Source organism: Helicoverpa zea, chromosome 11, assembly GCF_022581195.2.
Source record: "Helicoverpa zea isolate HzStark_Cry1AcR chromosome 11, ilHelZeax1.1, whole genome shotgun sequence".
NCBI lineage: Eukaryota > Metazoa > Arthropoda > Insecta > Lepidoptera > Noctuidae > Helicoverpa > Helicoverpa zea.
Window position 1 is genome coordinate 5,677,096 of NC_061462.1, and position 15,727 is coordinate 5,692,822.

General features: G+C 36.5%; 1 protein-coding gene across 1 annotated transcript in view; it reads right to left on the minus strand.

Annotated features, from left to right (window-relative positions):
• The window catches only part of LOC124634741 (lachesin-like), a 34,682-nt gene extending 24,518 nt beyond the window's left edge, over positions 1-10,164 (minus strand). The window contains exon 1 of the mRNA XM_047170402.1: positions 9,855-10,164. Coding sequence (XP_047026358.1) covers positions 9,855-9,966 — 112 coding nt within the window. The 5' untranslated portion in view covers positions 9,967-10,164. The remainder of the gene's footprint in view (positions 1-9,854) is intronic.
• Positions 10,165-15,727: the final 5,563 nt, after the last annotated feature.

The window sequence follows — 15,727 nt, forward strand, 5'->3', positions numbered from 1 at the left end:
TTTTTTCTCATTCATTTGTAATGACAGAGATATCTGTGAAAAGTCAAATCAAATGGTTTTATGCAGTAGAATTTGTAAAGCCTGTGACTTTCCCCGCATTGACGGAGACGAAAAGTAATGCTTACTCGGTTCGCATTTTCCTTGCCTACACAGCGTTCTGTATTCGTCGATTTGCCGCAATAAAATGGTCTACTTTCCACTTCAACTTACTTTCCTATATCATCTCCCGAGACAGTCGCACGGCTAGATAATCAACTTGTGCTGCACGATTCAATTTATATTTCCTCACTGATGTAAAAATATTGCTACCAGACTTGCTAAACCGGTTTCAGAATGTTTAGCAAAAATATGCGGTACAGCAATAGCGAAAATAAATGTTCAATGTTCACAGAATTAATGTACTTATGAAATTACAAAATAACACATTATTTATTTGATCAATTAATTTTATGCCATTTTAAAGTTAGTAGTAAAATCATAATTTTTTAAATGTACAAACAACGAGTAATTGACCGCTTTTTAACGTGTATTGGTATGAAATATTAATTAAAAGCAAATACACAAATATTTGCATAGAAGTGAAATTGATTGGAAGCACAATATAATTTATTTACAAACAAGTTCTGGGTTATTGGATTTGTTTAATTTGCTGAAAATAACATTTCACTGGTTTTGACTAATACTTAATTGCTCGTATAAATGCTCATTTGGTGGAAATATTTAATTTCTGATTGAAAAATCATTAGTCTCCTACTAGCCATTTCCAACTTTTTTACACACCAATAGAGAATAATTTGAGGACATTAAAAAATAAGCTATGAAAAATAACTAACACATGTATTATTGCCATTGAAGGTTCAGCTAGCAAATAATTAAAGAATTGAGAAGGCAAAAAGTTCTCATATATCAGTCTGTATATTTTTGTTGTTTTTTCATGCACAGCTTAAGTACATATCGGAAGAATAAACAGACTACTTTTTTCCGATTCCAGATTCCCTCGGGACAAAGGCAATAAAAATTCCATATATCTAAAATAATATTGTTTTTTTGTTTTACAATGTAAAATTCAAATGCTACACGCATTGAAATTTCCAATATCACATGTCGGAAAATAATATTTTTTTACCATAGTCGTTTGCACTTGGAAATCACTAGTCTATTGCACTTCTAACCTTGTTTTTTCATCAACAAAAACAAACGTGTATCAGGTTGCATAAAAACCGAAACAATCAAATTTTTTTTACATCTATTTTATCGGTATTTTATTAACGGCCAGTTTCTTCATCAAAAGTTAAAGTTAAAGTAATGTCTAAAGTAAAAGTAACGGTCAAATACGTTTTTTCAAGGCTAAAGTGACAGCAAAACTAATAGAAAAATTGAATTTGACCGTTACTTTTACTTTAGACATTACTTTGACTTTTACTTTGGCTTTAACTTTTGATGAAGAAACTGGCTGTTAGTCATATCCAGGCCCGCCGCTAGCTGTTTGTTCGCCCGCGTGCAAAACCGATTATGCCGCCCTACCACTACATATTATACTGGGTTTTGTCAAAAAATATATAAGGGGGGGGGGTCCAGGGGGTCCGGACCCAATTCATATCCATTTTACTAGTCCAACAGAAAAAAATATGTACATGCACCGCTCTGATTGCAGAAAACGCACTTACTTTTGGATACATAAATATTGCAATAGGTACCTACATAACATATTTTATTTACTTGAAATGCTCTAAGTCTTAGAGTAACCTAAGAAGTCCTGGGTTAGCCCATAAGCAGACTAAGCAATTATTTAGGGCATCAATGCAGTGCAATCATTACCCAAGTGGCCCCTATGTATTGAAAGTTTGTGATTAATGGGTAGGTAGCAACATAATGTATATCAAAGTGCTTAGAACAGATTATGGGTAACTTAAAGTAACGAACTTAAATATCTATAGCAATGTTTAATTTCAGTTAAATATGTTATTAATGGTTTTGGTGGGTTTCCCGTTGAAAAAGTCAACGCATGAGAGACATACTGCATATGTAAGGAAGTGCGAGCGAAGCGAGCGCGAAATTTTTTTAGTCTAAGGACATAAAACAAATAAAAACCACTGTAAATTAACAAAGCAAAGTCCAAAAGTAAGATATGCACAGAAATGTAGTGCAAATGTACATGAAGCCGCGAGCGAAGCGAGCGCGATTTTTTCCTTAGAGTTTTCATGAAGTAAACATATCATAATAAGCCAAAGTGAACAAAAAGCTATAACGGACGTGCGCGAAAAATGATTTTTCGGAATTGAATGCCTCAACAATTAAACAAAGATAAATTGCGATCAGTGCCGGTTTTCACTTTACCAGCGTCCAGGGCGAGATTTCTACGGTGCCCTCCAACTGCAATTCAAACCCATACGACAAACAGAGACGTATGTAGTTACCGATTGCGCGAGCGAAGCGAGCGCGAATATTTTTTTTTATAGTTAACAAGTCGAAGCAAAAATTACGTAAAATGTAGCCCAATCGTACATAAGTTATTACTGGTTGGTGAATGCAAAAACACTGGAGGATGTGTTCTGATTGCGCGAGCGAAGCGAGCGCGAAATTTTTTGTTATATTTTAGAACTCAAAACAAAAATTACTTAAAATTTTGCCCAAACGTACATAACTCTTTGTTGATGATGGTGCCTATGTATTAAAATTTTGGGACTTAAAGTAGTACCGTAAATATGAAAGTTCATATGGAAACTAGAAGTTACTTTCTTATTAATAAAAGAACTTAAAAACGACGCTCCCTTTTTGCTAGGGTAGACTAAAAAATCTTGAAAAATAAAAACAACTGTAAAGTGAAGTAAGCCCGAAAATTTTTGAGTTTTGGATCACTAAAAGTCCTAAACATATATAATAAAAAGCGACTGTGAAGTGAAGAAACCGCGAGCGAAAGGAGCGCTAATTTTTTTGAGTATTGGGATATTAAAAGTAGCTATATGCGATAAAAAATTGAAGCGTAAAGTAAGGAAATCGCGAGCGAAGCGAGCGCGAAAATTTTTGAGTTTTGGGACATAAAAGTAGTGTTTCTTCGAGTATTTCTCAAATTTAACGCGGAATTAAACACAAATTCGCTTCGGCGCCCCTGAGCCCGCGGCGCCCGGGTTATTCGCACAAGCTGCACCATAGGTTAAGATGGCCCTGATGCTATCCATTCATTTGGATACAGTTCTTGTAAGTTGCAATCTTTGATGAAATTTAAAACAAAAATAGGAGTAACATTGTGATCAAGGATTGGTAGGGGGCGCCTGCGGCGCCCTTTATATCCGGCGCCCTGAGCCGTCGCAAAAGCGCGAATTTTTTTGGGGACAAAGGATGAACCCGTCAAAATTGATAGAATTTATCTGAAATTTTATTGCCAATCTACTCATCTATTTTTAGTAAAAATATTTTTATTACGTAATTATGGTTTAATTTTGCCGTATGGGTTAATTTTGCCGCCCCCTAAATAGTGCCGCCCAGGGCATTTGCCCCCCCTGCTCGCTCCCCCCACGCTACGCTAATGGTTGATCTTAAATCGTTTTTAATAATTTTTAATTTTGAAAATGATCAACAGATGTAACTGAAACCGGCAGTGTAAGTAATATTCTTAGCGCTATTGCTGTGTTCGGAAATATTGAAATCAAATAATTGGTAAAAAGATATTGTATTTTTTTTATATTACGTGATAGTTCGCTCGATTTGCCGCCCCCTAGGACGTGCCGCCCGCGTGCGGTGCACGCCTTGCACGCCCGCTTACGGCGGGCCTGGTCATATCAAAACGTTATCAATTTAACCTCACATACAAAGTAACTCAGTGGTATACCTAACATACATCACTTAGGTTAATCTATGACTAGATCAGAATAAATCTTTTCTAAAAACACTGTGGTTAGAAAATACCTCCGCTTTATAAACTGCAAAGTAAGGTTAGCAGTTCAAAGCTTAAGCTCAAAGAATTAACATAAACAGTCTGCAGAGAATATAAAATGTTTTGTTGCCTGTTTAAAACTTTTGTGAAAAGGAAAATTTTAATTTTTATCTATATTTTATAACTTCGACACACGTACTTTGTTTTTTTATTTTCACACTTGGTTCTGCTCGCTGCCTCGCTTGCATTACTTTTGTTTTATTCTCAATACTCAATTCTTCATTTGCATTCCATATGTTATACAGGTAGGTGGTACAAATTATAATCTAGAAACAAAGACCATATGGACTCAATTCGCCTATATTGTTCAGAATTTGAAATAGATGCATTAGTATCCAAGTGGAACATATAAACTTGACAATTCTTGGTAATATAGATAATATGGATATACATGGACTGCAGTATGTCTTGGGATTCACAGATGCAGGAAACCAGTAGGCGGTTATTTGCTTCTGCAGGATCACTGAGACGGCTGCGGAACTTTCTACCCACTGCCACGAAAATTGCGCTTGCACAATCTCTCTTACTTCCTATCCTTGACTATGCCGATGCCAGCTATCTTGACCTCAGAGTGGACCAACTAGATAAACTTGAGCGACTTCAAAATGTTTGTATAAGATTCATATTTGGTTTGCGCAAGTATGATCATGTTTCAGAATTTCGCACTAAACTCAAGTGGCTTCCTATACGACTTCGTCGGAATGCTCATATACTTTCTTTGCTCTATTGTATTCTCTTCCACCCTACAACACCTTCTTATCTTAAAGAACGCTTTGAGTTCGTATGTGACACCCACTCACGGTCTCTAAGGTCATCAGAGAACTTAAAACTGAAGATGCCGGTGCATTCCACGTCTTTTTATGACAAATCGTTTGTTGTTCAGGCAACTCGTCTGTGGAATGCACTGCCGGTGACTATCAGGCGCGCACAGTCTCTTGCTGTCTTCAAGAGTATGGTGAAGAATCATTACCTAGCTCTGTAATGCTGCTTCTCCTTCTTATGTATTTCTATTTTTGTTTTGTATTACTTTCTTTATATATGTGTATGTATTGTTTATTTGATTTCTTTGATATAAATAATAAAATAATATTTTTTGTACGCTAAGTATACTACCCGTAATGTATTTCTTTACAGATCGACTCCATCCAAAGGTTGTCTGGAAGAGATCACATTTAGTGATAAGACCGCCTATTGTACTCGTTTACTACTTGTTTGTTATGTCCTTCTGTTTGTTTGTTATTAGTGTACAATAAAGAATATTCTATCTATCTACCTAGATACAACAATTCATTGATACAGACAAAACCGAAACCTAAATAATAGTTCTGCAATCCTCTGTACTAAGAGCACTAGGCGCTGTAGCCCATTATATATTCAGTGCAGAGCGTTTACTTGTCACCAATTGTTCGAGTTATCGGTACAACCCACATTGGTATTAGTCGTTTCATCGTTTCGACGAATTTGGGAAATGGAACCAAATAGAACCCCAATATCGGCCGCATACACAAAGCTAAACGCAAACACTGGAAAAGGGAAAAATGTTGTTTTTAAGTTAAGTTGTGTGTAGTATACTGACCATGCTGACACACAACCTGCTTAGCTTTTGATGCGCATTATTAAAGGAAAAATTATGTGGATCAGACTCCTACAACCCATCGTTATTTCATGAATATGATATCGTGTAAGACAGTATTGTGTAAGGGGTCAGTAAGTCAAAACTTTGTCAGAAAAAGTTAATGACAAATAACACAAAAAATTTAATAACTCAATAATTTCGATTTAATAAACAGAACATGGTGAGCAAACCATTTCATCAAATGCAGTTCAGTTATTGAAACATAAAACGATGAAGAAATAATTTAATCAAATCAACAATCACGGCTGACTGGACTTATAGATCAGAGCTAGTAATAAGACCCTTGTGAACTAAATGGGAATGGATCTAATTCACACAGCTTCGGTAATAGGGTCCTAACTTTGCTGTTTACGTGTTCACTCGCTCAGTACTTAAGATTTTCTATCTCGCCGCTTTCACAACTCGCCCGTTGTGAATTCTACTGTAAAACTTTATCTATGCAATGAAGTCAAGTAATATATGAGGAGAAAATTATTGATAATAGCTTGAAGTTTGGAAAGTTTTGATTTGACCAATTGATAAGGTATTTTATTAAGGACTAGCTTTCGCCCGCAGTTTCACCCGCGTCCCGTAGCGGATGTTGACAAAAACCTTCTCCCGGGTCTAAGTTACCTCCCCTCTAATTTTCAGCCAAATCGGTCAAGCCGTTTTCATGGTTATGTCGTGACCACGGAAAGCGGGTTTCATTTTTATATATCCATCCTCCGAGCCTTTTTCCCAACTATGTTGGGGTCGGCTTCCAGTCTAACCGGATTCAGCTGAGTACCAGTGCTTTACAAGAAGCGACTGCCTATCTGACCTCCTCAACCCAGTTACCCGGGCAACCCAATACCCCTTGGCTTCATTTTTATATATATAGATAGAATATAGAATAGATATAGATAGATCGATATAGATTACTTTGTCAGCTGTGCGCCTGTAGGTCTCCTATATTGAGCCTAATGAGACATTTTAATTAGTATAGTAAAAAATGCAGTTCCTCTTCTAATACTTTGAGGCCTTGCCTCATAAAACGTAGCTTTAAGCCTTTTTATTCGACTTCCCTTCTGGTTTAAAATTGATTTGTTTTCTTAGGTCAAAGGCCCAAATAAATACAGAAATGCAAATGTCAGAATTTGTTAATTGAATAACCTACATTTGTGCAGCATTTACATATTAGTAAGAGCCCAACATTAAAAACATATAGAATAAAGTGCAGCTAACATTTTCCACAAATACAAGTGTAACACTATTTTTCGAATAAAAGTCCACAGAGAGCCGATAATGGAACAAAACGAGGCAGTGTTTATAGTTCAAGCGGGCTTTGTGACGTCACATCGCCGTGTGACTTGCTCAGAGCCGCGATGCGACTGTCAAATGAAAATTAATAACACCCCGATACGGAACATTCGTCATTCGTCTCCGGTCACACATCATCCCTTTATCGAGTTAAAAATAATATTTACAGAGTTAAAATTAAAAATGGACAGTCAATTTACCTTAAATGTATTGTTGGTATGCTACATTTAATGAATGGGAATGATAGACAATAGTAAAGAGAAAAATTATTATAATGTCAGTTACCTACTTTTTAAAGATAGAAAACTGAGCAAAATTTTGGCTTGGAGTTTAAGAATCATTTTAATGTTAAGAAACTGAAGAAAATACAAAGGCGGCATAGATTAAAATGCTCATTAATTTTAAAGTTTTAAAAGTCCACGTAAGGTTTAAAACTCAAAGATGTCACAAAACAAATTACTCAAAGACGTTTAATAGCAATAAGTAAGGCTTTTATCTGAGTCAAATGAAAATTAATAACTCGGGGCCAGTCGCTGGCGGCTACGCGACGAACTTTGTCGACCGACGACCCCTTTATCTTGATATCCACCACACCCGAGCCATGGATAAAATAATATCTAAAGTAATAAATCACCGACGCGTTATACAACACAAATATATTATAAAATAAAAAATAAAACTCAGGATGAATAGTGTGAACTGAAAATTTTATTTATTTACTAAAAGCATTTTTTTGTTTATCATTTTAATGTTAGTGATCAGCCTTTGTTGTAATATTTTTTACAGTATCGGCACTCTAATTCATAAAATGGGCTTGAGTAATATTCAGGGGCTTTTTAATTACAATAATAATTTTAAAATAAGTCACATGCCGTATGAATGTGTCTCGCCTGGTCCCGCCACAAAGCTCTATCAGACAATATGAATAAATTTAATAATTATATCAATTATACCGAACGTCACCGGTCGAGCCCTCCATATTATTCGATTACGTGTTCCAATTATTGAGTATTTCACGCTCATCGACGTCTATAATTACATTCTGATAGAATTGCGTTAAATTCACCACGCGTACGATCACTAATTTCCATACAATTAATCCAATGATTAGCTGTAATCCGATGTGGGTTTAACGCATATCGTTCGCATTGCACATAAACATAATTATTTATATTGTACGTGTTTATTTAAATTGTAGAGTTTTCATTAGGAACTATAATTAAACATTTCACAGAGCACGGGGCAGGGATGAAGTGAGAGCCTTAAACAATTAAAAGAAAAGGTTATATAAAGCGTTTTCAATTAAACTTGGAATCCGGTAGGGCAGCGCTCAGTGCGGGTTCCTTACGTCTGGCGGTACGTGAGGGAATCTGGGGCGGTATTGCTTCTAAACTGCAGCCCGCCACTGTAGACAGTCGTTAAAGTGCAACAATTTGCTACATCACGTGAAGTGCGGTCTAGTTTTAACTCACGTTCCGAACAAACACGTACAGAAAGAAACGAAGCTAAACGTGCAGCCCGAACTCTGACTTGACATGTTTTTTACATGACGCCGTAATTTTACACGATTCTGCCTTTGTTCTCCTGTAGCCGTGGTACAAATGTAAATGCAGTTCGGTTTTTAAACTGAACATTTGCATACGTGTGTAAAATCGATGAGAATGCAATATTCCAAGCAGCAACGTCCGAAACTCAGATACGAATACTTTCACACCGCATATACTTTTTTTTATACAGTTTCAATAAAAAAACTTTATAAAAAAATACAAATTAAACATGTACTTGTACCACAAATAACCTGTTCACCTACAGGAAAAGGATCTCAAGTACCTAAACATGAACGCAATAAAATGAAAATATGCTTTAAATTCTCGACATAGAAATTAAACCGTGGAATGACGAACTGGATTATTCGATAAACTAATATTTGAAGTGGTCTGAATTTGGGGAAACAGTTTTAGCATTACCAGGAAGAGAAAATTAATGTTTCAAAAGCTAAAAGAGATGTTCCACGGGATATTAAGCTTTTCATCAGCTTTTCCATTAGTATGTTCGGGTGGTCGAGTCTGTCCTACAGTTGTGGACTTGTCTCCGAAAATTTTCCAACTAAATGTATGCAAAAAGCTTTAGTCGAAGGAGTTATTGCCACACAGAGATGTTCTCTATGAACTTGCGAATTATAGTGACGTTACCTCGTAAGTTATAACATGTTTTACCGTTTGATAGGACGCAATGTCGTACATGACTGCAGTTGTGTAAAAACAGGAATTTAATTAGAAGGATTACGTTTTGGTATCTTTTTGGTTACATACAATTGATTCGCGTATAATTAGAAGTCACAAACATAAATTAAACAAAAGAACGTAGCACAACTAATAAACAGAACACAGTATTCCGCTTCCACACTAACAAAGTTCAAACAGTTTTAAGAATCTTCCAGCAGAAAGCAAATTCCGTATTCCACTTTGAGCTATAGATTCCAGGCCCATGAGACGGCAATTGTCTATTACTTGCCAGGAAATAATTCAGTCCGACAAGGTAATAGGCATAATACTCGGCAGTGGAACAAGGTTCGTTAGGTACATTAAGGTAATTTTATTCAAAATGGGCGTTAACTCTCCGCCTTCAAGTTTAACAATGTTTATTACGAATTAAAGTGGAGCATAAAGGGAATAGCTTTGTATAACAATCAGACGCCTCCCTTGTATAAATTTTGACTCTACGGTGTTATTCTGGTTAGAAAATTGATGGCATCCGAGTGCAATAAAGAATGAAAAGAAAATTAAAATTAATGAGAAAAGAAAAACTTTTGTGTAAAGAAGTTTCGTTGGAAATAAGATAAAATATTTAATCACCGTAAAAGACGAATTAACAATCCCTCTTAGGAGATAGCGAGGTAAAAAAATAAACAATAGTTACTGGAATAATGTTATTTACATTTCCCAAATGTTAACGTGGCTTGATAATAAAAAAGAAAAATAAAGAGTAGGATCATAACAGATTTACCTGCAACAATAGTGAGGAGCGCAAACGTCGAAACCAGTGGTAGGCCGCCGGTTTCCATGGAAACTGATCTTGACCGCCGTGATGATTCCGCTGTCATGGCGCCAAAGCTCATTTGATACCAATAAACTCTTTGGTCGTGCTTCACATCGCGTTATTGTCATAACAACCTTCGTTCCAAAGCAATATCCTCTCAAAATTTCAAATATATTACATGCATTAAGCGCATTATTCTACGTTGAGTATATTTAAACAGTTATTTATTGTCTCGTAAAATTACAATGTTATTGTGGTTACATTTCAGCCACGCTCGGTAAATCTGGAACAAAAAAAGAGAAATCAAATGAGTATAAAGAATATTTATTTTCCTTTTCGAGAGAACAGGATTCAAAGCGTTGTGAATGCGAAATGCGACAGTACAATGAGAATGGATCTTTTAGATTAAGCAGCGCGTGACGCCATAGTACATCTTCGAATCGGCAACGACCTCGTATGCTATTGCCTAGGTAACATAGGTCTAAATCTTAATAACATGGAACTAAGTAAAAAAAACGTATTAATACACATATTTCTTTCTCATAAATCATACGCGAAATAGTTACGTATTACTATTTCATTAAGTACCATCTACCCTATTTCTTGGCAACTCTTAAGCTCGGTCACGACTAGGGTCGCTGCTTATCGAACTTATAATACGAAGCTTATATAACACACTTGGCCGTGAAAAAGTTTGTAAGTAAACTAACTTGAACCCGAGTCTCGGAGGTAACCTGTCGTCGCCCGCAGTCGGACCGCGACTTTACGGTCAAAGAAATCGTATTAAATAAATCCTGATTTATTTTTCATACACTCGTGTGACTCGGTTTTTTAATATAATTACGAGGGAAAGTAGAAATTGCTGTAATCGATGAGGGTACGTTATGCAATGGCCTGATTTTAGTTTTCAACTGGAGCAAATAGTTTGTTATGTTGCCGGCAGATGAGATTGGTATAGGTTGAAATACATAATATCATACATATAGTTGGCACATTGTACGTCATTAAAGCAACCACAAAACGAACATCATGTAAATATATTTTGTTAAAAAAACTTTGACGAATAGGTTAAAAAAATATTCTACCAAAACAAACCAATACAACCTAAATTCAGGAAACAGAACACCGATATTTTCCGTTTCGTTTCAATTTTCCAAAATAAACACGTATCGCGAAATATACCAAAAAAACACGCCGTGCGCTCTAGAAATGTATAACATTTTATTTGTTTTGAATCAGTTTGTAAAACCTGAAATTGACGACGAAACGACCGAGCGAACAGCCAATACTGTTAGAATAAAGTATTTCGAATCCCCTTAACAGAAACGAAAGCGTAATATTTTTTACTTCATATCTGCAAGGAACAACGCAGGTGCAGCACTGCAGTAACCTATATGTGTGTTCATACCGTGTACACTACGTATAGGTGTGTACGTAGAAACACATGGTAGTTTTTTATTAGAGCAGTTTCCGCGGCGCAGCGTGCACAAACTGAGATAAAACAGGAATGATTGCCGCTCTGTCGCGATATTGTTTCAAGTGTTTTGTTCCATTCTGCTGGCTCTTCAGTGCTTTTTATTCATCCACACCCGAACGCCGAACTGTCGCATAAAAACCGGCCGACTGACGACGCGCTTCCCTACTGATATACTGGGAGATATCTTCGCATTTGTCTGATTGCTCTCAAACGCTGGATTGTAAGTAACCTTTTCTTTCAATTGATTTAGAGTGGAACTTTGAGCACAGCAGGTTTTTTGTTTTATCTATAAATATTTACTCACAATCTTGTTATATAAAATAATCGTCTAAGTACATGTTGGATTCTTGAAATTTTGTTCCGTATTCGAAATACTATAAAGCACTCAGATATTTCAAAGCAATGCAAAGAAGACATTAAGTGAGGATAAGTATCGTTCGTGGGCAGGAATATAATAGTTCACTCCGGGGACTGTTCGGCTCCATCAATTGAAACATGGTCTCCCGTGCCGGCGACGGCGTCGGCGTCTTTGCCGTACGAACGAGCGTCGCGACAATAAACAATACAAACAACCCTGGCCTGCGTTTGACACCAGCCCGTTCGGAGTGGATTAGAGCGCTCTACAGGGAGTTCGGCAGCATTTAGGGAACGTAATAGCCTTCCGCCGTGACCTGTTTTAGTTGCGACAAATAGAGATTTACGGGATTGCTGCCGAGGGATTTTCAAAGAGACTGTTCCCGTAATAAAATTGAATGGTGTTTACTTTGTGGCTGCTTTATTTCTCGTTGCCAATTCTACACTGCTTCTATTTTAAAAACGATTGACTTTCAATATCTGTGAGGTTTCATAAAGACAGAACATCCAACTGTCAATCGATTCCAGCCTTCTCGCATTCGACAGACTGTCCGACAAAGTTTGAAACAATTTAATCCCGCTTGAAATATGCGCGAAAAAATTTGTCTGAGCTAAAGTGAGCGAGGGGAAGCCACCTCACAGCCGCCGTTAAAATAAATTATAATTTTTGGCGGATAAGGAAAAAATCACAATATGCTAGCTGGCTACATCGAGGCCACGATGTTCCTGGCCAGTGATATCGTGAAACATAATTAGGTACCGTCCTATCCCGGGAATTCGATAAACTTAATCGTATAAAACCCCATATTAGGAGGCAGTCGGTTCTAACCCTTGATATTACAGAGGCAGACCCCATTTACGGCATTCCGTTGCTTAATAATTTTACATCCGTCCACAAAGACGACGCGTTGTTATCTCACGAGTGGCACGCCACCGATACGAGTGGCAACCAGCCCCTTACTCCTACTCCTATTGTCATGTTTACATTGTCTATGCTCATTCTCCAATTCCGATTAACGCAAAGCCAAAATCGCTTTCATATTAATACATATACTGTTCCTCGGGCCGACACAAGTTACGTAGATAACGAACACAATTAGGTAATGCCGCTTGCGCTTTGACTACACAGCGAAGCTTTTCTGTTTTTATTTAAGTTTGCTCAAACTTTAAACTTTCTTTATGAATTCAAGTTTCGGAAAGTTTCCCTCTGCTTCGTACGGACACTAAGAAAAACTAGGATTATGGGTGAAAACAAAGAACCCGATAAAAACTACTTGGTACAACTTTTAAAACTGCGGTGTTAAGCAACCTTGGGAATAATATATTATTTAATTTTCTTGTCTCATCTGTTTTATAGCGTAACGTAGATTACAGCTAACAAATGTTGTTATTCTCTCTCAGGTTGAACTCGCAGCGCAATATGAGGACATATTAGGTACAATTGTCCGGTCGGGTAGTAAAACCTTTCTTGACAATTAATTTCACGGGCCGTGTTCAACCTTTGCACTCCCCAGTTTCTTAATTCGCAATTAAAAAGTTAAATTGTCCGGTTAATTGCTGCCATTGTGGTGGACGACGTCTACTTATTATTCAGAATTGCTCTCTGAAAATTTGATGAAAAATTTGCCGAGAACCGGTTGCTAAATCACAATAAGTAATTAGCTTATCTGTCGGCGTCACGCGGGGTGCCGGAACTCGCGGGACGGGGGGAGGGGTGGCGAGTTCACGTCTTACGTTAAGCTCTCAGTATTAATCTCGACTCTGCTTAATAAACGAAGTGAATAACTTGGATTAAATAAATCACAGTATCCGAATTCTTGGTTGACTTTGTAACCGATGTTTGACTTGGCGTGCTCGGCTTGACGTCCGTACCTTTTGTGAGCGTGTGTACTCTCTATGCTGCCAATTATCTCAATCCTGTCAATTTGCTTTGTTTATTAAATGTAACTTTATTATTCACTGTGCTCTTAAATAACTGTTTTCCTCTTCAAAAAGCCACATTCGCTTTACTATCTCTAGAAGAGCGCCAATTTTCCTACTTCTCTCAAAACGTTTCATGCAACCATGAACTGACTATCGGCAATCTGCAGGAGCCATTTGCCCATACTAGACGATTCTTTGTTAGTAACTACAGTAGATAAAGGGAAACTAAGCTATCAGCACTCAAGGTATTTGCAAGCGATGCATCTGTGAAACCGTCTGGCCGTGAAGCAATTAATGTTTTGTGTGTTTGCGTACCAACAGTTGCAGGCTTTCAAAGCTTGTTTAATTCGATGTCAAATCTCGTATCAACTGTTGTGTATGTTATAAAAAGAAAACTAACAATGTGACCATTGTTTTGTGCTTAAGCTAGTTTTGAATATACGAGTATATCTGGATGATAACTTGTCTATCCATCCATGACAGCCCCTAGGGCCGTCTTCGGACGTAGGCCTCCTCCAAATCTTTCCATTTCTGCCTACTTCTTGTCTTGTCTATATCGTACATAAATGGCAGTTTAAAGCCATGAATGAAAAGCAGACATATCGTAGGTATGTCTGTTTTTTATCCTTAAATAGGTCAATGTCCGAATAGAGGCCGTTACAGTAAGTGAGAGTGATTTATCTTAAGATCTTACAAATATTTCACGTAAGTTGAGAAATAGTTGCGTTTGCTTAAATCATATTAAAGTTTAAATAACTTATGGGTCAGGTCTTCAAAACAATGAATTTTGCATAATCTGGGATCAGCCTGCATCATCAATACTGATCTTACTTATCTTGTTCTAAATTGCCAGCTTCATTTAGTCCGAGCTGTTTTAGGCTGAACAAAGCTAATCTTCGCTAAACTTTAACTCTTAAACTATTTTAGTTAGCTCATGTTCGACGATAAACAAGATTAATTGTAATATTTGTGTCAAAGTTTATATAAATTATTATTTGCAATAATGAACCTAAACCATGTAACTATCCCGAGTTCTTATATCATACTGGCTGACTACAAACCTCTTTGGACACAAAGTCAAGTTAAGACAAACAATTTTCTCATCCTTTTTATAATAATAGACGTGATTTTCTACCTAAAATAATTAGCGGAACAAGAACAAACAGCCAATAGGCATGATGACAAATTTTTTAATTCCTTTGTATGATGTAAGTATACGTCTATTTTATATGAAAAATTATTAATTTTAAGAAAATGCGAAGTTTTTTTATCAAATAATTGCATTTTTCTCTGTCCACTTTGAATCCGGCGCGAAAACGCTTGTCAGTGTCATGTCGTCACTTGTGACGTCACGACTGAAATTACAAGACGCAAGTAAACAACGCTCGTGCAATAATTAAGTTTTTTGTGTTATTAAATATGAATTCGAAAGGGCATAGGTGTTGTGGGGTCCCCCAGTGTAAGAACACATCCAAAACAACTCCTGATAAGTTATTTGTGTGCGTTCCTCACAATAAAAAAATACGAAACAAGTTGCTTAAACTTGCAAGGCGAGATTCAAAAGCAATATTGCCCAGGGTACAACTTTATTTTTGTGAAGATCACTTTGATGTAAGTTATTACATAGTTCTCTAGATTCTAGCATAGTTTATAATGTAAATAACTATTTCGAGGTTAGGTTTCATCTCTCATTGCTATTATATTACGCATTTTATTCATATCATGTATTTATATGTATGTGTTTATTTAAGGAATTATTTATAACTAAAATTGTTTTTAATTAAACTAATATTCTAACATAGAAGTTTTTTTAATTAAACTAATACACTTACATGGAAGTTTTTTTAATTAAACTAGTATACTTACATGGAAGTTTTAACATTTCTAAATTCAGCTGAACAAAAATCTTTATTTGATGCCAAAAACTCTCCCAGCATTATGATATCCATTCTAGGCAAATTAGCGCTGTTTGCCTTGATAAATCCGGGCTCCATAACTCGTGTTATAAACAATTAATTAATTAAAAACGAAGATCGCAGTGGAAGTTCACAATAACGAAATGTGACGTTCGCGCGAGTTGTTTTCA